We start from the raw sequence: 26,670 nt of genomic DNA, 5'->3' as shown, positions 1-26,670 counted from the left end.
CTGTTAAGTAATCTAATGCGCCTGGCTATATGTTAGAGAACATAGATCCAAGAAGCCCTCAATTATGAAAAAGGAATGTAGAATGTAGAATAAAAACTGTTTTCTGTGCTTTATAAAAAGAGGATTAGACAAATTCACAGAGGGCAAAGCTATCGGAGGTTAGTCTCCACAATGGCTATGTTATACCTCCACTGTCAGAGGCAGTATGCCTCTGAACAAGAATTGCTGGGAATCGCTGGTGGAGGAAGTGCTGCCGCACTAAAGTTCTGCATGCAAGCTTTCCATGGACATTTGTTTGGCTACTTTGAGAACAGAGTGCTGGACTGGATGGGCCTTTGACCTGATCCAGCAGGGCTCTTTTTAAGTTTTTAAGTTCAGATAACCTGCATGCTATACTGAATCACATAATTTTTCTCCTTTAGACCCAAGGACACATACATTGGCTATTTGCCTCTGGCTCATGTATTAGAACTGACAGCAGAAATTTCCTGTATTACTTACGGCTGCAGGATTGGATATTCCTCTCCTCTCACACTATCAGACCAGGTAAGCAAATGTATTGACCTCTCCTGTTGGTTGTTCAGAAAGAAAGAAATGTATTAACATTCAGTTGAATTAACACAACAGTTGTGAATAGCATGGAGATGATTAGCAATCCTAGTCTTGCCACATTGAAATGTTCAAAGCGCAGTAGTGGCTAGTGTAGGAAAGTGTAACATCCAAAAAGGCACTCAGGAAACCTTGCTCAGGAAACTGGTTTTAGAAAAATCTAGTTCAACAGCATAATCCACCCCTCACCACCCATAGTCATCTTTAGGATCAGCTTTACAACTAAATAAAAAGAATTGTACCCATCCATAGCACTCTTAACAGCCTGCCCATATATATGTGTATATAATGGAGTGTCTTGAACAGGCAAGCCCATCAGTTGCTTACCCTGACGCACTATAATATGTTGAACATGCAATAAATAATATTTATCTTGCTCACTAACTGAATAGCATGCACAGATCTGTGATGCCAGGAAAAGTTTTGCAGCTCCCTTATTGTGTGAATAAATGGATTTAAGCTAGGTTTCAAAGAGCACCACTCCTCAGTATTTTGTCTCATTACTTAGTTGCATCAAGGCCTGCAGATAACCACATACAACTTTGCTGTTTCTTTTAGTATTGAAAAGTGTATTGTTAGTGGGCTTCCTTGTGTTTTTGAGGTTCATTCTCTTTCACTGAATGGAATAAAGTAAGTGTTTTTGGAATGTGGCAGTCTTAGGGCTATTAATGTACTTTTAACTGAGATTCTCATACTCTTTTCTTGCAGTCAAGTAAAATTAAAAAGGGAAGCAAAGGAGATTGTTCTATTTTGAAACCAACATTGATGGCAGCTGTGCCTGTAAGTATGGGCTGGGACAAGTGGCTAGTAAAATACTTTTATTTTCCATATTTTTTTAAAAAAATAATATTTATTAAGTGTTCCAATTTAACAATCCAATAAAGGCCACATTAAAGATATTCCGAATTTTAAAATATCCAAACAGTCCAAATATTAAGCCAAACCACAAATCTTTGTTTGACTTCCTATGCTCTGAGGTTGGAGGATTGCCATCATCTCACATTTGCGCTGCTTTTTTAATTAGTCCAGGTGGTTCCCATAAATCAATCCGATGTTAATCCTTCGTTCATTTTCACAGCCTCTGAGTTCGTCCAGCAAGCAAGTTATATCAAAACAGTATGTTTCTGTGTGGGTGTTTATTTTCTTCCATGTTTTTCACTTTGGCTTCTTCATGCCAGTTGTTACCCAATACAATACATCCCAAAATGGAAGAAATCTGGCTTTCTGTCAATTGTTACAGGCATATGTCCAAACCTTTCCGTTTCGTCTCATACCATACCAGAACATATAAGCCTGCACTTTGGCTAGAAGCCTCAATTCCCATCTTTTGCTCTTAACAGTCCCATCAGAATTAATTGCAAGTTCGTAAATCTTTTCCACACAGTTAATAATTAGATCAAAATTATATCAATATTACAATACAGTCCAGTCTCACTTGCATACATAATCAATCGGTATTCAGACTTTCCAGGGGGATTTGCCAAGTAAAATAGCAAATATGCAGTATATCAAAAAGAAACAAAGGTGGCTCCCCCCCCCCCTTTCCATTCCGACATACCAGTTTCATAGTAAAGATAATCTCTCTTCCACTCAAATCATTTAGCTCCTCAGGGGCTGAATCAGTTGGCAGAGTAGTTTATCTCCCCTCACTCAGAGCATGCTCGTTAATTAAGTCTGAATTATCATCTTAAAAAACAGGAGTTTCTTCGCTCATGGTGGCGACTTTGGAGAGTTGCCAAAGAGACACACAGTGTTTTCCACCCAGCGCCCCCTCATTCGTACCAGATTGGGGGGCAGGTGTTGGGCGATCTGCAGATGAAGCTGCCTCCCCCCCCCCCGGCCCTGGGGTGGTTGGGAGGATGGTTACTTCCACCTCATCCTCAAAATATCCTGCGCAAAACGGCAGAGATGTAATCAACAGCCTCCGCCATGGCAAGCCAAACCAGAAGTCTCCTTTTATTTTCCATATCATTCACTCCCAACAGCCTCAACACTAAGAAGTAGAGTGAATCTGTATGGTAACTTTTTATTTTAATTTAGTAGTTAAAAGGTACAGTGACATATCTTCCCCAATAAGTGTGTACATAGGATTGCAATCCAATATATATATTATACATTTTAGAATTATATTTGGTCCTTGAATCTGGGATATTTGAGTGCATGATTGAGTGCAAATAATCCATGCTATTACTATAGATATCTTAGCAGCTAGTAATTTACATAGCTGACTTGCTGTTGAATATAGGCAACCTAACTTATCTTCATTCCCTGCCACCACAAAATATTGTGATTTTAACCCGCAATTGAGGCTGCAAAACTATGTCCACTTTCCAAAGAGTAGGCTCCGTTGTATTTCACTGGGATTTGCTCCTGAATAGATATGTACATGACTGCACTGTGAAAGACCTAATGCAAGCTATGACAGAAAGTCCAACTTGCAGAAAAAGAACTTACTTCATTAAGTTTCATGTGTGTCCCATAAGTCTGACCCATATAAAGTAGCATGCTCAGAAAATAAAAGTCAGTGCTGGGGCAATTGGAAAACTCCTTTATGAGTTGTTGTTTTTTAACAAAAAGAAAAGAATGGGGTGGTTAGAACTGCAGACCTTGAAGGTTGTCCTCAGATACTATAGTGATGCAAATTAGACACTGTTGTAACTATTTCTTAAACATTAAAAACCAATGTGCTATACCAAAATCTTGTTGAAATAGCATAGCTCAGAGGGAAAGGGAGGAAAGCTCAATTTTTCCATTGTGCATTTCAGCTTGTGCCTACGCAGAATGGCTCCCGGCTAACATTGACCATAAATAGATTAACTAGACTGTACAGTAAGCATTGCACAACTAAGGAAAAACTAAGCTGTTTAAAATGAATGAGATTCCTGTTTCCTGTTGCCTTTCTAGATTGCCAGACTGTACTAGTATAAGCAGGAATGGTATTTTTCTCAACACTCACCTTTATAAAAAAATATTTCTATAGGAAATCATGGACCGAATTTATAAGAACGTTATGAGCAAAGTTCAAGAGATGAACTATATCCAGAAAACACTATTCAAGATAGGATATGACTATAAATTGGAACAAATAAAAAGGGGTTATGATGCACCTCTGTGTAATTTGTAAGTATATTTCATATATGTGCCAGTTAATATGTTAAAGCTACAAGTAATTATATAGCTACGAGTAATTATATAGGGAGCAACAACTGACTAAATGCATTTCTCCTAATTTTGTATTCTAAAGAACCAGTGCAAGAAGCACCCCAAATATGGTCCTGCTGCTGTACATCCTCAAGTGTATCTGAATAATTCTTATGTAGGCAGTGGCGTAGCGTGGGGGGTGCAGGGGGGGCGGGCCGCACCGGGCGCAACATCTGGGGTTAGGGCAAATCCATGGGTTAGGGGGCGCAAATCCACGGGTTAGGGGGCGAAAATTACTTGCCTTGCCCCGGGTGCTGACAACCCACGCTACGCCACTGTATGTAGGGGTTAATGTATTGCACTTTAGGCTACTATTCCAATATCATCTAGGTTACGAAATCTTTTTAACCTTTCTACCAGATGAAACATTTTTAGTGCTAGCACTCAACAAAGGGCATAGAGTGGAAGTTAAAACCGTAAAGTTTTCTCCTGACATTTCAGTGGGCTTTGGATGAATGCATTGCAGTCAGAATGTGCACATTTGGATTTGAACTGCACAGTCTAAAGCTGGTTTGAAACACAGCCATTATTATTGGATGTCATATAAATATGCCTCCATTTAGTTTCTTAAAAATGGGATGGCTAGCCACTGCTGTAACAATAGGGCATAATCCAGTTCACATTGTTCGTCAGGAAGGAGATATTGGAATTGCCCATACTTGTTTATTAAAGATAGTTTCTTTTCCTTTAAGACTCTTATTTAACAAGGTGAAAGCACTTCTAGGAGGGAATGTACGCATGATGCTTTCAGGAGGAGCACCCCTTTCACCTCAAACACAAAGATTCATGAACATTTGTTTCTGCTGTCCTGTTGGCCAAGGATATGGGTTAACAGAAACCTGTGGAGCAGGGACAATTACTGAAGGTAACAATTTAGGGTTACATCATCTCTGTTTCCAGGAGGTCAGTATGGTTTTCTGCTAAATACCGTATTTTTTGCTGTATAAGATGCACTTTTTCCCTCCTAAAAAGTAAGGGGAAATGTGTGTGCATCTTATGGAGCGAATGCAGGCTGCGCAGCTATCGCTGCAGCGATCCCTCTTGCTGTTCTGGCTTCTGGGATTCAGAATTTTTTTCCCCTTGTTTTCCTTCTCCAAAAACTAGGTGCATCTTATGGTCGGGTGCGTCTTATAGAGCAAAAAATACAGTAATTGAATTAACTTTTCGCTGGTTGTTCTTTTATCTAGTCTCTATAGTTTAACTTACAGTGCTTCCAGAGAATCTGTTTGTTGAGCATTCATCTGATTTGTTATCTTAAATGTATGGGTAGGTTACACAATGTTGCATCAAGCAGTTATTTCATGATTTTCAGTCATTTTCCCATTGCTTTCTTTACCACAAAAGTCTTATTTTGTTTTATTTTGGAAGTGGGTTTGTTGCACAAGAGCGTCAAATCCACTTTAATTGCATTAGTTGAATTTGCCTGTTTCTGCTTGAATATCATCCACAAAACAGCACCTAGGTCTGGAAGCACCTAGAATTTTAAAGTGGAAAAACTCTTTTGGCTGTTGTCTTAAATCTTTTCTGATTTTCCTCTAGTTTCTGACTACAGCACTGGCCGAGTAGGGGCTCCTCTAATCTGCTGTGAGATTAAACTGCGAGACTGGCAAGAAGGTAAGAGAGCACTGCATGTCCAGTACAAATTACAGCTGCACTTTCCATTTTTCAGTTACTAATATAATGCACGTATAAACCCTGAAAAACTTTTCCAGTCAAACTTACAGACCAATCCTATGCATATTTGTTCAGAAGATAATTCCAGTTAAGTTGAATAGGGCTTGCTTAGTAAGCATGTACAAGATGGCTGTGTTAGCGGCAATTGTATGCTCACTTACTGGAAATAAACCCCATAATTTTTTTTGGGGGGGTTCTTAATTCTGAGTAACCATGCATAGGCCAGAGTTTGTGTCAATTTCATGCCTGTCATGTAACAGGCTCAATTGGCTTGGCATTAAAAGGGGGAGGGGAGCATTGTAGGCATTTGTCATTCCTAATAAAGGATGGCATTTTGTTGTCCCTGTGAATTTGGTATCTTGATACAGTTAGTCATTGATGTTCACTTCTTCAGTACAGCATTTTATTTTTATATAGCTTTACTGCTTATTTTTATAGCCTGCTTTATAGCTGATTTGCTTTATTTCTCATTGATTGCAGGAAAGCAAGAACTATAATTGTTATTGCTAATTATTTTATATAACTTTTTCAGGAGGCTATACGAACAGAGACCAGCCAAACCCTAGGGGAGAGATTATAATTGGTGGACCTAATGTCTCAAAGGGATACTTCAAAAATGAAGAGAAAACAGCAGAAGATTTCATTGTTGATGAAAATGGTCAACAATGGTTTTGCACTGGAGACATTGGAGAGTTTCATCCTGATGGCTGTCTGCAAATCATAGGTGCCTTATCTTTTTTTCTGCTTGGACAAAGTTTGATACTTAAACATTTAATATCCAATGTGTGTCATACTGGAGAAGATCTGTAGAAATCAGTGGACTTAAATAGCTTCCATTTATTTCAGTGAATCTACTCTGAATATGAGTTGGTTGGATTTCAGTCACCCATTGTATTATGTCTTCCTGTTATACAGGAGTGTGCTATATTAGAGCCTTAACCAAATTCTGTCTTTTCGTACATCTTAACAGAAATTCTTTTAATCTTGACTTTAAATTTTATGTATATATTTTTTACTTTGGCATCGAACTCATAGTAGGGTCCCTGTTGCAAAGGCAAATCCCTTGTCACTTTGAATAACAAAATGAAACATCTGATTGTATATTGAGCTTTCTCCTAACACATGGTGTAAATGGAAACATATATCTGGGTGTTTGCTTCACAAATACAGTGGGACACAGTTCTGAGTAAAGATGTATAGGATCAAATTGCATGCTCTCTCTAAAGCACCATTTCACCCAATTATTTCCCTAGATCGCAAAAAAGATTTGGTGAAGTTACAGGCAGGAGAATATGTATCGCTGGGCAAAGTTGAGGCAGCTCTGAAAAACTGTCCACTTATTGACAATATATGTGCTTATGCCAAAAGGTAGGTTTGTATGAATTTTTGTGCTCATAAATTTGATTTGCTGGTCTCTGGGAGGCTTTTAAAAAACCCAAATTACTTTAAAAAGCAAAGTAGCATATTTAGTTAAAATGAGCCTTGTTCTTTACTATCTAAAGGCTTTCTTGCATGACTATAGAATTGCAGGAGTGGAAATTAGACACAGTGCTGCTTCAACAGGTTTGGAGCTGACACACATGCCTTTCCCTAGCTCAGGTTACAGGTACATTAAGTTGGCACAGAGAAACAGCAGCTGTTAACTCTCTCATAGCTCTGGAAAGAATTGCTGTATTCCAAATAGGTAGCACCTGAATGTCTCCAGCATTTTACAAGTAAAAAAGCAACCCTCTTTTTCTTCATCTTTAGTCTTTATATAGAAATGAGATAATTAACAGCAACAGACTTTTCCTATAAGTAGCAGAAAAACATGGGGCTGTATTTTCCTTTTTGTTCTTACTAACACTTCTGTGTTGGAATTGTGTTGAATCTTACATGCACTCCTTTTTTTCTTTTCACGACTATTAATCAAACGTTGTGATAAATGAGTTGTCTCCAGTGGTTTATATCCAAGTAAATTTTACTTAGAGCTGACCTATTGAAATTAATGAACCTTTTAGTTGTTGCCATTAATTTCAGTGTGTCTCCTCTGAGAAGGACTAGCCTTGGATACAACCCACACTACAGATTTGAAGGATTGGAGTACTTTTCTAGCTAAAGCACATAGGAACATATATTTTTTGCAAGCAAAGAAGTATGATTATGGGTCCTGAATGAATTTCTCCTGCATTATTTTCTAGTGACCAATCTTACGTCATCAGTTTTGTGGTTCCTAATCAGAAGAAATTAACTGCTCTTGCTGAACAGAAAGGTGCAACTGGCAGCTGGGTGGACATCTGTAACAATCCAACAATGGAATCTGAAGTCCTGAAAGAGATTAAGCAGATGGCTAACAAAAGTAAGCAAACAGCTATTTCTGGGTATCAGAATATCATTGTAATGATACAAAAGTCAGACCTGAAACAAAATGAGACAATAGCAGGAGTGGAGGACCCTCTTTGGCGCAAGAGCCACGTTGAGCCCCACAAGCTTTCTAACTAGCCCTCAAGACTCTTCCATGCCACTGCCTCTCACCCCAGGCCGTATATAGCCTTATCGCCTAACCCCACTCATACTTGGGGTGTCAGCCATGCCTTCATTTTGGGTTTGTTTATTTTAAAATACACCCCTAGAAACCTGTTTTCCCCAAACATAGTGACACTTTCCTCTTGTTTCCATGCTCGTTCTGTTTCTTTGGGTGGCAGGCAGGAAAAGGTCTGGACAAACACTTTTTGGTTACTTGCCATAGAAAGTGGGGCATATTGTGTGACTGATTGAAATGCTGCCTTTTAGGGATCCAATTTTCCCCTCCTCCCTTTCATTTTAAAAGAAGTTGTACTGGAATAGCCCATGGGAATTCGGTATTCAGCTGTCCAGGACTGCCATCCTTTCCATTCCCAAGATTCCAGCTCCTGGATGCATGCTGAATACACAGCTTACTTGCAACATTGCTGTGCTTCCTTTTACTTGAAACTTGCTGCGTGGTATTTCATGCTATGAACCATGCCAAGCAGTGTAAGTCTAGTACTCGAGCACTGCAGCATAGCTGAATGTGTCGTGGGCATAGCGAGAACTGTACTGCAAAGAGAATTCAAATTAAGAGTTTTAGGAAATGGGATCTGATTAAAACCCGAAAGCATTAGGAATAAATGCAAAAATGGATCCTGACCTGGGTTCTCTCTCAAAATGTAGGGACTGGATATGCCATAACTGTTCAATAGATTTAAATATATTGATTACCGGGGGTGGGGAACGGTCAGTTAAAGTTAACTGGGCTGTGTAAGGGTAGAAAAAGCGGAATTGCTTCTTGGGATACAGACAGCCCTTGGGAACATCCTAATTCATTACTCTCCTGCCATCTAGTGGCTATATGTACACCGTTTTTTTTCTTTAAAAAAAAACAAACACCCGCAAAACATTTAGGCTTTATTTAATTCAATTCATTTATTTTGCCTCATATTTTTAGCAAAATTCTCACAGCAGTTACCAATTCAAGTTTATATTAACATACTATAAACAGTAGAGCAAATATTCTAAAACACCAGTTTATGCAGTAATGTGTTGACAAAAAACAACAATGAAATGTAATGAAAGAACAGTATGACCATTCCTTTACCCACAGAATAACAAAATTACTATGTTCATATGGGAACAGGCAGTCTTTTAATAAGTACTTTCTTAACAAAAATTGGTACATTTTAAATGGGAGCTTTTAAATTAATTTCTTCCACGTTGGCAGTTAACTCATCATAGCTTGCTTGTTCCTACAGCAATAAAAACAAGTTGTTAACCAATTGCTTTCCAGAAGTCCCAGTTTAATTCTTTGTGAGCCAAAACTGGAATTCTTACTTGAAGAAGCACAACACACCGAAATTAATGTTTATTACATTCTGGCAAAATCAATAGCCTTAATTTTATTTCAAAATTTGTTTAAATGTCTTGCTATATTATAATGATAATTTAAAATTAAATATACTTATTGAGTTACATTCCTGCTCACACTTCAGAAAAGCAGCACATGAAGCTCTGCTTTCTTAAATTAATTTATACCATACTTTTCTATATTACCTTGAATTGATCCTGTAAACAAATTAGCAACCAGTGAAGATGTCTAAGGATTGGCAGAATTTGATCTGATCCACTGGCCCTGGGCAAAAGCTTGGAAGTGCCGTCATACCTCGGGTTAAAGTAGCTTCAGGTTCAGCATTTTCGGGTTGCGCTCCGCTGCGACCCAGAAGTAACGGAACGCGTTACTTCCGGGTTTCGCCGCTCACGCAGGTGCTCAAAATGATGTCATGCGCAGAGGCGGCGAATCACAACACGCGCAGTCGTGGGTTGCGTTCTGCTCTGGATGCGAACGGGGCTCCGGAACGGATCCCATTTGCATCCAGAGGTACTACTGTAAACAAAATGCTTTGGAGGTTTCTGTATTGAGTAACCAAATATGCATATTTACATTTTTAAAAAGACAAAAAACTAAAATTCATATAGTCTAGTCAGTTCCCTGGTGTTCCTTGGAAGATTATCGGTGAGGGGTTCTTCAGTGAAATTAGCAGCAATGAGTGATGTTCACTTTAAAAAAAAAACCTACTGCAATGTGCAGCTGCAGGAATGTCTTCGACATATTCTTAGTCACATGTGAGTAAAGCCCAACAGACTTGACCTGAAAATGCAGAATCTGCTTTAGTGCATGAGGTTTCCATGGCAGACATTCAGGAGAGCAGTGATGAACAAACATCTGTGGTAAGAGTTCCCTGAAGCTTGAAAATCAGTGTTGTTTCCTGTGTTAATCTAGGCAGTAAAAGCTCTCTCTTTACTAGACTTCACACAGTTGAATATTTTGTGCATGCCATGTTCATGAGCTCACATCAGTTGAGTATTAAACCACTGTCATGTTTCCTAATCTGCATTTTTCACTCTCCCAAATTGATCCTGCAGTGAAACTTGAAAGATTTGAAATACCAGTCAAAGTGCGGTTAAGCCCAGAGCCCTGGACTCCAGAGACTGGGCTAGTCACAGATGCTTTCAAATTGAAAAGGAAAGAGCTGAAGAACCATTACCTCAACGACATTGAGCGAATGTATGGCGGTAAATAATCTCCAGACATCGGGAGTCAAGATGTTGTGCAGGATTCCTTCTAAAACAAAGCAACAAATGTCATTCCCCAAACATTGGCTATAATTATAAATGGAGAAGTGGCATTTTGTGAAATGGATGAAAGCTACACTTCATTTTCAAGAAGGAACAAGAAGGCTTCCTGAACTGTACTTTCAAGATGCTGTCCAAATGACTGACCCACTGCCGTAGTTTCATTTGTTCACTCCCAGTAAAGAATGGTTGTGTCCATATGAAACTCCCTCACTGGGTAAACCATTGTTTTTATCTTTTTATATTCTGGCTTCCCTTACTCATAAGGAATTAAATCATCTTTAATAATTTCACTATGATGATTTTCAAGTGAAGGAAAAAATGAGCTTGTATTTAATTTATGTGTTGTATATGGAAAAACTGAAGAAAGAGTAAGCAGAATGAAGCTTATACTTTCCAGAGTGCTGTTCATAAATCTGCAATCTCAGGTCCTTTGGTAGAGAAAGTAGTTTCTTTTAATTTGACTGTCATTATGTAGAGCTAAAAGACAGAAAAAAGATGTTTCTCTCTTGAATGCTACTTTCACACAGCCAAAAACAGATCCACAATGATCCTAGCATGCATCTGCTTTGCACCATGTGTGTGTTTGGTAAACACACAGCAATTTAGTTTATTAAAATGTAACCGATCAGATTTTTTTGGAACAGAAATGTTACCACAGGGTACTGTGGGGTTTTTTTGATAGTTAACTGAATACACATTGAGTGCAGTTGGCCATAGTTTAGGCTCCTAAAAAGCACACTTTAGCTGTGTGGAAATACTCTGGAAGAAGAGACACCTGTGGTACTTTTTATGGTATTAAAGACCCAGTTTCGTTTTACCCTACACTGAATAACTGTAAAACTAGCTTCTGCCCTTTATTGATCACAGACCACATCATTCGGTTCATAAATTTAATGTGGACGGGGCAAAGAATGCACTACTGGTGAGATATTCCGCTTGCCAGTTTTTCAGTGTTTTTAGTGTCTAAAAGGGAAACAAGTACACTTCAGAGCTGATCTGTAATCCATATTCAGATGCATCCTATCTGCTCCTTAAGGGTTGTGTCCTATACTATCACAAGGAGACTCCCCCTATTCAAACACCAAAGGATCTAAAAATCCTTTTCTAAATGATGACAAGTTTGTGATCTTTACCACCTCCAACACTACACTGATTTCCAATGATAATGCAGCATCCATAAGTTTTCAGATTATTAGCACACTCCCTTTGAAATCAATGGGACTAAACAAGTTTGATGGCTACAGTAGTCTCTGTTTTCTTAAGCATTCACTTTTACTTACCAAGTGTGGTGAATTGGGATCTCTGCCTGCTCTTCCAAGCACATCAACACCAGAAATTAAGTCCTATGGGTTTTTATGTTATTTTTTCCCCTCTGAAAGGGCATTTCTATTTCTTTTAATACACCACACAAGTCGTATGTAAAAGCTTAATTTTGTATTTGTGAGTGATGAATTTGGTCTTTGGAAGTTTATGTTCGAGGATGTGTTTAAAGGGAAAATACTGTATTTAAAACTTCTGTTTTGTGAAAACGTTTGTTTAAAAACTGGAATTCTTGGTGTGTTGAGAAGAGAGTAAGGCAGCAACTCTCCTGTATTTTGTGTTTTGTGTACTGCATTCAGCTGTCTCTTACTTTTTCCCACCCCCTTGAGTTCATGCTCTGGACTTTTATATCCTTGCTAGCAGTTCACACTTGAATTAGAAATGCTGTAAGATGTGGCAATTCTTGATGCTGTTCTATTTTGCACTTTTTTCTTAATACCTTTTTATACATTGCTTCCAGTTTTGTACAGCTGTGACCCTTGATTGCAATGTGTCATACTTTGACTTGGCTCTAAAAATATTTATAAGATAGATTTCTTTTATTCATAATATTTAAGTGTGTATATTATGGTCAAAAGAAAACAATCCAGTATTGTTTCTAAATGGTGAAGGGATTTTTGTATGAAATGTTGTTCCTGTACTCAAGATTTGGGCAAGATTTCCTTCTATGAAGTGTATGTGTGGGTCAGTCAACCTTCAGAGCAACAACAAATCACCAGTTTCAGTTATTGTCAAACCTATTGAGCCATTATTCTGGCCAGAACTAGCTGTTCTGTCTTTAAGGACCAATTTTAATTTTTGAGGCACAAGGATAGTTTAGACAATTTTTCAACCATCCTTCTCCCATCAAACCAGCACACTGCCAATTGAACTTGTCGAGTCCAATCTGAGGGCTGCTAATGTATGACGAGTCCTACATTGGGACCAGAAAAACGCCTCTTGGTAGTTCCTCACTAAACACATACACTTGTTTACATAAACAGGAAATCCTTCCACTTTTGATTAGTGATTTCCCCCCCCCTCCATGAGCTCATTGTTGAAGTCTACTATATTCAGTATGTGATAAAAATTGCTCTTTCTTAGACACAAATTTGCTATATTGACTTTGTCAAACATGACAAATCTTTAAACAACAAATGTATGGAGTTAATAGCTGTTGTGTGCTTTTAAATCTTAACAGCAGCTTGTGGTGTTTGTTTAGAATGCACTGAGTATATCTCTGACCTATATAGTCTCTTTGCTCTGGTGTTAATGTGGCCTTTATTGACTAACCTCATTTTTGGTATTCATGAAGATATATTTTTAAAAGTTCCCACTGTGAAAGTCTCGCAGTTTTCTTCCACAGCTTAAGACTCGTCATAGTTGTTTTTGTTTTGTTTTTTAAAAAAGTCAAGTCCATATAAGATTCACATGACTTTCTATTCCATAAAATACATTTACAGCACAATCCTTTACATTTCTATCCAGGAGTAAGTCCCATTGAGTTCAATGGAACTCACCTGCAGGCAAGTGAATATAGCCTTAACTAGGTTATGCAGCCCCTGCAGCTTACATCCTATGTAATTACTATAGACAAACTAGTGAGGGAACACATTCTGTGGAACTCATTTGTTTCCAGTTTTCTAACCTCCATAATTTGAATCCCTGCATACCAGTACACTTTCCCAGCAGCTACAGATGGACTGTTACATAATTTTTAGATACCGCCTACATTTTCATATCTTTGTCTTGGAATGAAAAATATTCTAGGGCTTTAGCAAGAAACTGCAGAGAGATAAACAAGAGTGTGGGTTTTTTTTCCTTTTACGGAACCTGAAGTAGGCAGAGCCCAGGTGATGATACTACAAATAGAGGCCCCCCCTGCATCCAATGCCTCTAAGGCTATGATTTGCATGAAACAGTAAGCCAAACTTTAGCAAAGTACTTTTTCCTGCTGTGCCAAACTAAACCAAGATTTGGTTTTACCATGTCAGCTGAATTGATGTTTAAGTTCTCTCACTAACCACAAGCTAAAGTCAGGGTTGTTCTTGGGTATAGCTTGCTGTTACCGCAAGAGCTTAAATACAAGTCCCCCAGTTGGGACAACACACTAAGCCAAGCCTTGGCTTAGCTTGGCCTATATCGAAAATAGTAGATGGGAACAAAGCAGCCGCATGCTTCTCTGCAGGAGGCTGCACATTTACGTAGTCTTGCGAAACTTGTTTGGCTTACTATGTTGCGCAAACCAGGTCAGTCGCTGATTGGAAGGCTCCTTTTTGTCACTGGAAAAAGTATGAAATAAGCCCTAAAATCTTCCTAAATTGATGCTGGGATAGCTGGGAAGTGAGAGTAGACATCAATAAATTTGTCAGTTGAGTTGCAGATTTGTGGCTGATTTGTCTGTTCTTTGCTCGCTCTTTGCTTTTTTATTAGATTCTCCTTTTAAAAAAATACACCACTCTTCAGCCAGAGGCTTCTAGAGCACTGCATTATAGAAAGTTTTCAAGAGTGAAAACTAGCTCTAAGTGGCTCTTCAAGAACTAGCTTGTAAAAAAAACCCTTGATATCAATTAATTAGGCACTAAGTCACCAAATTTCAGATCAATTTTCTTTCCCATGTGTGAAAATATAACTGGAATATGCACGTCTTTAAGGAACTAGCATTTGCCTGTTTCAAGGCAAGGTTTTGTGGAGAGCACATACTGGCTTTTACTCAGATCAGTCAGTAAAATGTGGCTATTACAGAGAATAAAGCTTGAGAGAGGCTCTGGTTGGTGTTACTGAGATGACATCTTAATAGTTCATATTTAATAAAAAAAAGTTTAACTATGGGGCTGCCTTTGAAAAGGAGGAAAGAAAGAAAGAACATAATCAAAGACCCTTGCTTGCCTTTAATTGCCAGCCATGACAAAAAATATTAACTTTCAGCTATGTCATTGTGTTCCCTATAATTAGATTTGCACTGCCTCAGTGCTTGAACAGGAAATAAGCCAAAGCAAACCACCTTATACATCCAAAGATTTGCCAAAACAAATGAAACTGCTTAGTATTGTCTGAAAACACATTCTGGCTATAGACATGTGAGTTACTAAGAAATGTTGGCTGATCATTTTATGGGTGGTTTCTGGCTACTGCGAAGAAAACCGCATGCATTCACAAAATGTTATAAAACAAGACAAGTTACTCTCTGAGGTCCCATTAGAAGTTGCTGAAGACAAAGATGTATGCTTGCACTACATGGTAATTCTAGCTGTGAGCCAAAATTTAAAGAAGAGTATCTTGGTGACATAACAGAAATTGGGGATTAGATCACTGGACACCTATGAAGGCTCCACCATTGTAGGGTTATACACTACTGATCACTGGAGCTTGCATATTTTCCTCGATTAGAGGAGAAGGCAAAGTAACGTCTACATGCCTTATTTGCTCTCTCGGTACTGTTGATTAGGCCCACAGGGGGAAGCAAGTAAATGGACAGTGAACAGGCTGGAGGCCACTAAGGAGACCCCCCCCCCCAAAAAAAAATCCAACAACCTGGAACCAGCACTACTGAGTGGCACAAGTAGGGCAAAGTGGGGTTAGTAGGTTTGCCTATGCCATAGAACTATATACCTGCCTACTTGTACAGGGGCTGTGGTTGTGTTAGTTCCAGCCTTGTTTTGAAGCAGGGAGCCTCATGCACTCCTGGAGGTGCACTGTATTTTAGAACCCAGATTTTCCAGGATTCTATAATTTGGGAAACTTCCATGTGTACAGGGGCATCCTCACTTCAGATTACTTTGCACAAGTTGAAGGACAATAAGAATAGCAGTGGGGGATGGAGTTAGCACCTTAATCCCTGTCAGGGATCAGCAAACTTTTCCAGCAGGGGACTGGTCCACTGTCCCTCAGACCTTGTGGGGGGCCAGACTATATTTTTTTTGGGGGGGGGGGATGAACAAATTCCTATGCCCCACAAATAACCCAGAAATGCATTTTAAATAAAAGGACACATTCTACTCATGTAAAAACACGCTGATTCCTGGACTGTCTGCGGGCCGAATTGAGGTGATTTGGCCGGATCCAGCCCCCGGGCCTTAGTTTGCCTACCCATGCTGTAGACCCTGCTCATGTGTTTACTTGAATACCTAAAGAGTTTTTGCCATTTTGCACTAGTTGGGCACTAGCACACTGAGGATTTGAGGTGGGGGTATTAAACACTTGTTTCCGTGATGTGATGATCAGCTTAGAATCATAGAATCATAGAGTTGGAAGAGACCACAAGGGCCATCGAGTCCAACCCCCTGCCAAGCAGGAAACACCATCAGAGCACTCCTGACATATGGTTGTCAAGCCTCTGCTTAAAGACCTCCAAAGAAGGAGACTCCACCACACTCCTTGGCAGCAAATTCCACTGTCGAACAGCTCTTACTGTCAGGAAGTTCTTCCTAATGTTTAGGTGGAATCTTCTTTCTTGTAGTTTGGATCCATTGCTCCGTGTCCGCTTCTCTGGAGCAGCAGAAAACAACCTTTCTCCCTCCTCTATGTGACATCCTTTTATATATTTGAACATGGCTATCATATCACCCCTTAACCTCCTCTTCTCCAGGCTAAACATGCCCAGCTCCCTTAGCCGTTCCTCATAAGGCATCGTTTCCAGGCCTTTGACCATTTTGGTTGCCCTCCTCTGGACACGTTCCAGTTTGTCAGTGTCCTTCTTGAACTGTGGTGCCCAGAACTGGACACAGTACTCCAGGTGAGGTCTGACCAGAGCAGAATACAGTGGCACTATTACTTCCCTTGATCTAGATGCTATACTCCTATTGATGCAGCCCAGAATTGCATTGGCTTTTTCAGCTGCCGCGTCACACTGTTGGCTCATGTCAAGTTTGTGGTCAACCAAGACCACAAGCTTATGTGAGCATTGGGACCAAGAGACCAAGCACAAATCAGCAAAGTTCTGGGTTTCTGCCACAAACCAGGAGACCTTAAGACTAGCTACTCTCAGCCCCAGGTTTGCAATATGGGGATGTTGCCACCTAACTTACGGAATTATTGCGGGGATTTCAACCACCTAATGCATATGGAACTGAAGTTGACACTCCCACAGAACCAAGATGCCCCAGTGTAGCCACTGCTATTATAGCATATAAACTCAGAACTGAATTCTTAACATTACTGTGATTATGCCAGCCTTTATTGGTCCTTCCTATTGCAAAAGAAAATGCAATAGTATTTGTGGAGAAGAAATTCAGAGGCTTTTGGAAGTGGAGAATATAGTGCTAATGAGGGCATTTGATTTAATATTATGGAAGGAAAAAAGCTAACTCCTGGCTACATGCTGAAGTCCAAAATTTGATCACCCTACCCACCCAGCAACTGATAGTTTGGATCCAAAGATAAGGATGTTCATGGAAGGAAAGTTTCCTGCCCCCTCCTCTTCATCCTGCCGCCCCCTGTGACCCCCCACAAATCTCTGAAGGGTTAGGGGACCCTCCTGAACAATATGTGATGGAGGCACAGACCCAGCCAATGTGGCAGATGGTGGTGGCAGCACAACAGGCCCCACAACAGTTTCTGGGTCAGCATAGGTATGCCAGGTCCCACTGGCTGACACTATTTGCAAATGTTTTTGTTGGCATGGCTGAGCAGCAAGACATCTAATGTCATTTTCTACAACAAAATGGTGCTTACTCCCAAGTATATTTGTGTATCATAAAGACAGCAGAAGCAAAGTCCCAATTTATTCCTACAACCATGATGGTGCCGTGATTTAAGTGAGTTCTTAAACTCAAAACCACCTGTTCATATACGTCTTTTTTATTTATGGTATTTTTCAGCCATCCATTTGGCCTAAAGGAATACAGAGCTCCACAAGCTGCCCCTTGTTAAGAACAGGTGCCAATGCAGTTGTGGTCTGAGCCTTTTTTGGTCATTCTGCTGCATTGCTCTGTGCATGGAGGAACTGTGAGTTGGCTGATGGAGAACAGATCTAGCCGCTTTCGGCTCAGCAAGTCCCAACCTTCAAATTTCTCCCATATATTAACAAAAGGGAAACTAAAGGAAAGAGAAAGCAAGATCTAGAATTAGCAGTGCATGCCACAGGTTTCTGCTTAAGGGCTCGTTAATGCCTTCACACAAACAGCTCTTACCTTAGCCCAGCCTTACCAGGTCTTAAGAGCTTTGAGAACGTAAAGAAGAAAAGTCACTTGATTCAGGGATGGTCCACATATATATTGGCCTGTTCCGACCTCTTTTTCTTAATGGTGACATGGACCATTCATAATGTAGGGATATTCTTCACAACTGTGAGCAGGACAGTGGGGTGGGGTAAGTGAAAACAATTTACAACAATTAATTTTAATGCTGTTGACTGCTCCTGTTCAGGCTGCACAGAAAAAAGGCATTTTGGTTCCTGAAATTCGTTCTGATCATGCAAATAAAATATAACTGATAGAATTCTACAGGTTGTGGGATTACTGTGTTAAAACAGTCAAGATCCAAGGATCCCCTGGTATGCACTTCCAGATGGTGGAGACGTCAGGCACCATCTTGCCACCCAGGCATCTTCACTTGGTCACAAGTGGCCAATAGCTAGGTGCAAAATGTGTCTGGTGCCTGGCTAATTTTGAAATCTGGTGATCAATAAAATGACTTCAGGCAGCCCACAAGCAGGGATGCAAGATCTGTGGCCCTCCAGAAGTTGCTGAACTACAGCTTCTATCACCCCCAACCTCAGGCTATGCTGGCTGGCGATGATGGGAGAGCCACAGGTTCCCCACTGCTGACTTAAAAGCAGTAGCCCTCACCTACTGTATATCTGCCACAAACTGGTGTTCAGCCTTGCTGTGCCATAGTGAGTGGTAAACTGCTAACTTGTCCCATAACTAATAGTCAAGGACAGATAGTCAAATATTTAGTAATATGAAGGAGAACTTCCTTTCATCTCTCCAGTAGCTACAGCAAGTAGTTTGAGGGAAGCTCTTCCCAAGGCCTTACAAGGCAAAAGTTTACGGGTGAAACAAGGATTCGATCCAGCTTGGTGATTGTGAGTCTTAAACATTCCAGATGAATTAACACAGAGGATAGCTCTGGGTTTTAAAATGTCCTATGTATGTCACGCAACCTTTATTATTTACTTCATGTATGCACAGCCTACACAAAAGCATCTAGGTGACTTCGTTAAAAGCAACTGCAATAGCAATGCATTTCCTCCCAAAACAAAAACAAATCACAAACAGCCAACAACAAAAATCCCTCTTAAAGCTCAAATGTGGATAAATTGCCAAAGCCACATTCAAAGCTCTGACAACCCCAATAAATATTTAGCCACCACCTGAGGTGGGCGGGGGGTGGGGAGAATAACAGTGTTTAGTTTTTTACAGTCACCTTGAGAATTGCAGCACACATACACCAGCAAAAAGAAACAAGGGGGAAAGTCTCCTGCTTCCCAGGATTCTAATGTATGTCTTAATTTGGACAGTTTGACCTGAGGAGAGAGAGTATTGTGCTTAAAACAAAGAGTAAAGGTATCCGTGTTGACAGCTAAGAAAAATTCCAAAATCCCTACTAGGGCAGTACTTTTATTAGACCAACCAAAGTAACACAAAATATTGTGTGTATTTTCCCACCAGTGTGGCTAATAACCGCTTGGGCAAAAAGGGAGATTTAGACTGTAGAAAATGGCGAAATGCAATGGTTCCTCTGCATTGCGAGTCCAAGCCCCCCCCCCCATCATTAAAAAAAAGCCCAGAGATGGAAGAGTATCCTGTGGTGATGCTTGGCAGTTGAGACTTTAAGTGCATGAAACTTCAAGCCTGCCTTCCACATGCACCAGGAAACAGTGTCAGAGCACAAATTCTACATGGGGAAGGTCCCTTTGGATAGGGTTGCCATATTTCAGTCATTCCTGACACCCACAAAATTGTTAAGAGTCCATCCACATCTGGAGGGCCACAGGCTCCCCAACACTGGTGTAGGCCAGTGTTTCCCAACCTCTGGATGATGGCATGCAGGTGAGTTGCAAAACACACACAAGTGAGTCATGAGCTTTATAAACAAACCCTAAATAAGAATGGTTTGTAATCCTTGACTGGTATGATGGGCTTTTTTGTTCATGTATTATAATGCTGCATTAGCACTTGCAAATGAATGTCACAAACCTCCAATTCTTGCATTTCAACCGTGGAAACTGCTGTCTGGTGGCTGGCAGCAGAGAAGATCCAAGGTCCAAAATGTAATGTGATAATAAACTGATGGGTCACCATACCAAGTAAATTGGGACTTGTGGGTTGTCATAGCAAAAAACTTGGGAGCCACTAGTGCAAACATTGCTTGGCCTGACAGACAAATAGTCTGAACTGCAGCTTCCTATGGGTGTCCCTGTGTCCCATCTGGTTTTGGCCCTTCCGAAACCACAGCAATTGCAAGCCTCACTCACAGAGATCATGGGTGCCACCCCTCACTCCCAGGGCCTTGGTCATACAGCTTGTTCCATTTTCCAGAGAGTGGTTCTGAGGCTGGTGGGAGTTGTGGTCCAAATCATCTGGAAGGCACCAGCTTGGAAAAGGCTGCACAGAAATTTTATCAAGCATCATTGTGCACATTTATGCAAAGCAACAAGAAGAGGATGCATCCAAGTAAGGATGCCCTTGCCCCTCGCTTTTCATCTGCACCACCAGAATTAAAGCAAAGTTTTAGACTTAGCAAAACGATGATGACAGCTAAACCTTTTTTTAAAAAAACAAACAAACTGATGGATCCATACCCCCCAACACACATTCGCTGAGCGTGATAGGTAAGGGGGGGGCTCAGATCTCAAAGCAGCAGCAGCACCCAAAAATTCAAAGACACCTTCCCATATTTCAGTTCATGGGCGAGTGGGCGGGATGGGGGGTGGGGGCAGACCACTGGCAATATCATAAGGCAGCCAGACTCCAGGATTGCCAGTTAAGGAACAAAGAAGCTTTTTAGAGGCGGAGAGACTCTCTCCCCCTGCCCATCCCCCTTGGAGAGTTCTGGGTGGCAGGCGGCCGAGAGAGGGGGAGAGGCAGGCGCCCCCTGCTTTCTCCCGCAAGGGGGTGGGGTGGGGTAGGCTGCAGACGCCTTTGTCCCTCCAGCGCCAGGCGAGAAGCAGATGGCCGAGGCGTGAGAGGCCAGCAGGCAACGGCTGTGTTGCCGCTGGGCGGGCGGTGCGCGCCTGCAAGGAAAGGGGCGCGGAGCAAGGAGGCCAAAAGCGACCAGAGGCTAGCGAGCGTGCCAAGGCGGCGGATGCAGGGGCCGATGAACTGCAGCGAAAGCCTCCGAATCCAGGTCCTCCTGAGCCGGCTCTGGCAGGAGCTGCACGGCGGCGGCGGCGGCGGCGCTGCTCCCAATGCCATCCGCAGCAGCCTCCTCGACGACTCACTCCCGGCGCCAAGCCAGGCGACAGCGTCGGGCAGCAAAGCGGACGCAGACGACGCTTACCTGTACATCTTGCTCATCATGATATTCTACGGCTGCCTGGCCGGGGGCCTGATCCTGGCCTACACGCGCTCCAGGAAGCTGGAGTCCAAGCACGACCCTTACCACTTGTACATCGAGAGCGACTGGACGGCGAGAGCGGGAAGCCTGGGAAGCGGTGCAGGAGGACCAGGAGCGAAGCTGGCGGTGGCGGCCGGGGAGCCTAGCCTGGGCGAGGGGATGCCGGCGGCTGCCGGCGGGGAGAGGGGGAGCAGCGGCGACGACAGCGAGCATCTGTGAGAGAGCGGGAAGGCTCCGGAGGAGGATCGGATCGGCCCACCCCAAATCTGAAGAAGTGCTCTCGGGGGTGGGGGGTGCGGTCCGCTCAAAGGCTGGAATTCTGAACTGCGACCTGCGCCTCTCAGCTCGGCGGGGGCAAAGAAACAACAACAAAAATTAACCAAGAAGCTTCATTTGCCCCACGAGGAAGCCGCGTGCAAGCTTTGAATGGGGAGGCAGATGGCGCTAGGCAAAAAGACGGTTCGGTGCTCAGCGTTGTACTTAGTCTTAAGCGGAGGGAGCGTTGTGCTGTGCATGTATATATAGGTATTTACACCAGCGGTGCAGAACCTGTCCCGTCCCCCTCCCCCGGATGTTCCCACTAAGACTTCCAGCTCCTAGGATTCCTCCGGCGTAGCCATGTGCTTTAAATGCATCTGGGGGAAACTTAGGTTCTCCATCTCCAGATTAGACAGTGCTGACTGCAAAACAAATCAGTGGACACATATGCCAGAGGCCATGTGGTGGTGGAGTTAACCGTGGGATGCTCTCCCCTTAGAGAACACAAGTCACCAGGACTGGGATCCATCTCTGGCTCTGTTTGGAAGACAGACAGGTTTATTGGTTCCCTTGGGAGCTTGCAGGACTTAAAAGTCTGCCTGCACACCATACATTTAAAGCACATTCCGCCGCCCACAACCCAAAAGAATCCTGGGAACTGTAATTTGTTAAGGGTGTGAAGATAAGATTCTTTCAGGGTGGTGGGCACTGGAATGTGCTTTATATTGTGCAGGCAGCCCTGTGATGGAGAGGATTCCATATAAAGTATCTGTAGCTGTTTTGCTGCTTAACCTCCATTTTGATGATGGGTTTCCAATTAAAAGGTGCCCACCACCCTGGAAAGGAGAGGATAATTTATCTTCAAAATATCATGTTACAATGAGCTTTGGCTGTGAACACACAAACCCTGCCATTCAAGCAAATACTTTTCTGGGGCCCTGAGTTCCAAGCTTCTCTCCCCACCGCAACAGCCCCCTGCAACCCTCAGCAGCTGCAATAGCTGCAAAAACCCTCAATAGTCCTAAGAGGAGGGGTGCTGGCCAGGGAAACAAAGAGAGCAAGCCATGTGGGTTGGAAGGGTGTGTGTTGAGGTTGGAGATCTGGTATGACACTGCTTTGGATTTTAACAGCACAAACCTTTTGTTCCCTTTAATTGCCCCCAGAGGAAGAGAGGACCCCCTGCCCCAGAAATGAACACCAGTGCCTCTACTTTTCAGTAGGGGTGGTGGGCTACCTCCAGTCTTGCATGCTCTGCCATTTTCTCTTCAGCTGGAAAGTGTTCTGGATCTCTTGACACAGCTTTAAACACCCTGATGTCCTCCGGGTGTTTTGGACTACAACACCTATCAAGAATAGTCAGCAGAACCAGGTTGGGAAAGACTGGCCTGCATCAATAATACCATTAGGTATCAGGCAAGATTTCCTTCCCAAGCTTTTAACCTCTGGTGTACGTTTGATCATTTTTTAGGTGTCATTTTTAAAAAACAACAACCCCCAAACCCCCTTTCATATGCTTTTTATAGTGTTTGTATTAAATATCACAAACCACCCTGGAAATTTTGAATTAAAGGGCAGCAAAGTAATGTTTTAAATAATAAAAAAAAAATGCTAGGTCCTGTTGCCAACATCTATATGGAATTGTCTTCTTCCCGGTGTAGATTGCCATATTTCAAAAAGTAAAAACCAGGACACCCCAAAATTGCTTTTTTTTTATACCAGTGGGAAGATTTTAAAACAATGAACTTGCCTTCAAATGCAATGTAACTGAGGAATGAATGTCTTCTGCTGACTTCTGTGACTTTCTTAGTGTCTACAATCTCTCTCAATGTGTTCAATGGGGTATATGTGTGTGTGTATAGAGAGAAGAGTAAACCCCATTGAACTCAGTGGGACTAACCTCTAGGTAGACATTTATAGAATTGCACTCTAAGGCTGCAGTCCTAAATACTTATTAATTAACACATTGAGACTTACCTTTGAATAACGTGCATAGGATTGCACTATAAGTTAGTTGTGCTGAAGACCCATTAAAATCAATTGTGACTTATCAGATTTGTTTGAATAAGATTTAAGTGCAACTAACTTAATCTGGCTCCAGTTCAGTGATAATAAATGACAGTTGTAATTTGCAGTTACTGGGAAGGAAAAACATTTGGCTGACAGCAGGGACCTGTTATAGTCTCTCTTAGGTATTTTACTGGTTGACCTTAAACTTCAGCCTAAGTCCACTATCAACAGAATTTTGCAGCTCCACAGTGATAATAAACGACTACGGTATTTATTATCCTTGTAAACGATAGTCATTTTCAGTAACAGGGAATTTTCTGTTCCTTTGATAAAGGTCCAATACATGTCAAACACTGCAGTGCATTTAGAAATGAAGCAAGCGAGTGCTTGTTTGTTCCTGTCGAGAGAATAATAATCTGAAATGGATTAATATTTTGCCTGTTGTGTTCATGGACTTTGGAGCAATTTTATACCCGTGTATAGACTTTGATACACCTCATGTGTAGACCTTGATACACCTAGCAACTGCATGTATTTGGGAGACGGGAGTATTTATATTTCCAGTGTTTTGTTTTTTCTACCTTGATTTAGATTAATATACCATTCCTGTGACTTTTTCTAATTACTGTATTTCTGACAAGTTACTGCAATGATTAGCTTTCCACTACATTTCCAAGAGGCAGACTTCACGTGCCCCTAATTTTGTTGTCATGGTTCACTCTTCTCCTACCTGCATTTGGGACTTGATGTCCTGCATAAAAACATAAGAGCCTGCTGGATCAGGCCAATGCCCCATCTAGTCCAGCATCCTGTTCTCACAGTGACCAACCAGATGCCTGTGGGGAACCCACATGCAGGACTCATGCACTAGAGCACTCTTTCCTCCTATGGCTTCCAGTAATTTGCATTCAAAAGCATTGCTGTGGAGGCAGAGCATAGCTATTGTGGCTAGTAGCCGCTGGATAACCTCTTTGAATTTGTTTAGCCCTTGTCTAGCATCAAGAGAATAGGGGCAGTAGCAGCTGTGAGTGAGCAAGTGACTAAGCCCCAGTTCCCTCTACTGTTAAAAGAAAGTACTAGACATCAAGGTTTCAAGAATGACATTTTGCCAGGGTGGGTTATCTGATTTTCCTGTCCATAGACCATATTTCCACATACGTTACAACAGCCACATGCATTGTAACATAGTTCTAAGCCCAAGCTATAATGAAGTGGGGCAGGCAGGAAGAAGGTGGCGTAAAATGGGGCAATGGCAAAAGCAAAATAGGCAGAATTTAGGAGACATCATGGAAGGTAGAGCTGGGCTGGGTGAAGTTTTTAGGACAAATGAGGAAGCAGGTGGTGTAAAGGAGGATGAGCCATGGCAAAGGAGGGCAAAGAAAAAGCAAGTTAGCTGGAGAGACCCTTCTATGAATGTAGCACCTCTTTATAGTCATGTTTCAGTTCACATTCCCACAATTTGGTGAGACTCTTGCATATGTAAAAGCTTCTGGATGGAAAGTTTTCTCTAATACAGTGTCTTTCAGAAAGAACATTTTTGAAAGGCAAATTGTATAGTCCTGAGATTCGGAGGAATCTCTCAATATAGATATGTAATTGTTTTTTTTTTATAATTTTGCATTGTAAAAACCAAATAAAAAATGATTTCAAAAGAAACGCAAATTATATTAATGGGCCTCACACCATTCTTCAGTTGCATATCCTTTGAAGCTTCTGTAAAGTAAAAAATAATTTAATTCCAATGCCATACATTTATGGTTGAAAGTATGCATAAGATTTATGTACATTTTTAAAAAAAGATTACAGCATACCCAGGGGCATTCTACTTTATCACATAGGACTCCTGCAAATACAAAGACAAATGCCTGCACAATGAAACATCAGGAAGAATAAATCACATGCAAATGCACATGTCTTTGTCAAATGTTTTTTGAGTTAGCAGTAAAGCATTATGCGGTAAATATTCTTTTTTTAACAGCCTACAAATTGAATAAGAAAAACACTGTTACAATGCTGTGATTGGGGTCTTACTATAGACTAAGAACTAGATAAAATTTCACAGTTGTCTGAGTTGTCACTCATCATCTTGAGCCAAACAGTCCAATTCTACACACAGAATTATTCTGAAGGCTGCACAAAAAGCCATCCCAAAATATTGATTAATCACAAGAGGAGGCTTTGTCTTTCAGATGGTTCAGACAGGCCATCCACAGACAATGTTTTTCTCCCCACTATATAAGGCGTAAGGCACTTGAGGGGGGCTCTTTCTCAGGAAAGGCTGCCCAACACTATTTACTGCATAACATGGGATTCCATCACTTCATCTATGAACAGAGGCTTACTGCCTTTCAGCAAATGTGTGTCTTTTGCCACAACCTCGTCCACATTGAGCAATTCATCTCACCCATCACTCTGTTCATACATTGAAAGCTTGGATGAAATAGGATAGCCATACATTCGGAATTTGGACAAAACTAAAAAAGTACCACAACTTTTGTGTCCAGATTTTCACTTTTTGAAATATAGCAACCCTAGGATGAAGGGGTTGCTGGGTCATTCTGGTTAGCCCAACCCTCCTGCCAATGAAGCAACCACTCACCACAATGGCTTTTTATGCAAAGGCTGTGTGAAGTTAATAATAATAATAATAATAATAATAATAATAATAATAATAATAATAATAATTTATTTATACCCCGCCCTCCCCAGTCAAGACCAGGCTCAGGGCGGCTAACATCAGGTATAAAAACAATTGATTAAAATACAACTTAAAAACAGGATTAAAATACAACTTAAAATGCAGCCTCATTTCAGTGGAAGCCCAGATCAAAAACTGTTTGGGGGGAGAAAACGTCAAATCTTCACCAAGGCTTACTATCCAGACTGGTCCTATGTGGGCAAGAAAAAAGCCAGGGAAGTCCCCAAATAGGGGTTCCATCACAGAAGGAAAAAGAAAAGGAAAGGAGGGGATCAGGCTGATTCCAAGCCAAA

At 41.3% G+C, this 26,670-nt stretch overlaps 2 protein-coding genes across 8 annotated transcripts in view; both read left to right on the top strand.

Annotated features, from left to right (window-relative positions):
* Positions 1-14,295, top strand: part of ACSL4 (acyl-CoA synthetase long chain family member 4) — an 81,238-nt gene extending 66,943 nt beyond the window's left edge. For all 7 annotated transcript variants that reach the window (XM_083595950.1, XM_083595945.1, XM_083595948.1 and 4 more), the window contains 9 exons: positions 423-546; positions 1,318-1,389; positions 3,590-3,729; positions 4,503-4,675; positions 5,350-5,424; positions 6,017-6,208; positions 6,738-6,852; positions 7,665-7,822; positions 10,402-14,295. In XM_083595950.1, coding sequence (XP_083452076.1) covers positions 423-546; positions 1,318-1,389; positions 3,590-3,729; positions 4,503-4,675; positions 5,350-5,424; positions 6,017-6,208; positions 6,738-6,852; positions 7,665-7,822; positions 10,402-10,559 — 1,207 coding nt within the window. In that variant the 3' untranslated portion in view covers positions 10,560-14,295. The remainder of the gene's footprint in view (positions 1-422; positions 547-1,317; positions 1,390-3,589; positions 3,730-4,502; positions 4,676-5,349; positions 5,425-6,016; positions 6,209-6,737; positions 6,853-7,664; positions 7,823-10,401) is intronic.
* Positions 14,296-16,809: 2,514 nt separating this feature from the next.
* Positions 16,810-22,746, top strand: KCNE5 (potassium voltage-gated channel subfamily E regulatory subunit 5). The gene has a single exon (XM_083596171.1). It carries the CDS (start codon positions 21,163-21,165, stop codon positions 21,631-21,633), a length of 471 nt encoding a protein of 156 aa, XP_083452297.1. The 5' UTR covers positions 16,810-21,162; the 3' UTR covers positions 21,634-22,746.
* Positions 22,747-26,670: the final 3,924 nt, after the last annotated feature.

This window comes from Podarcis filfolensis (genome assembly GCF_964270895.1).
Source record: "Podarcis filfolensis genome assembly, chromosome: Z".
Classification (NCBI taxonomy): Eukaryota; Metazoa; Chordata; class Lepidosauria; order Squamata; family Lacertidae; genus Podarcis; species Podarcis filfolensis.
Note: the sequence above shows the minus strand (reverse complement) of the source record. Positions and strands in the feature narration are given on the sequence as shown.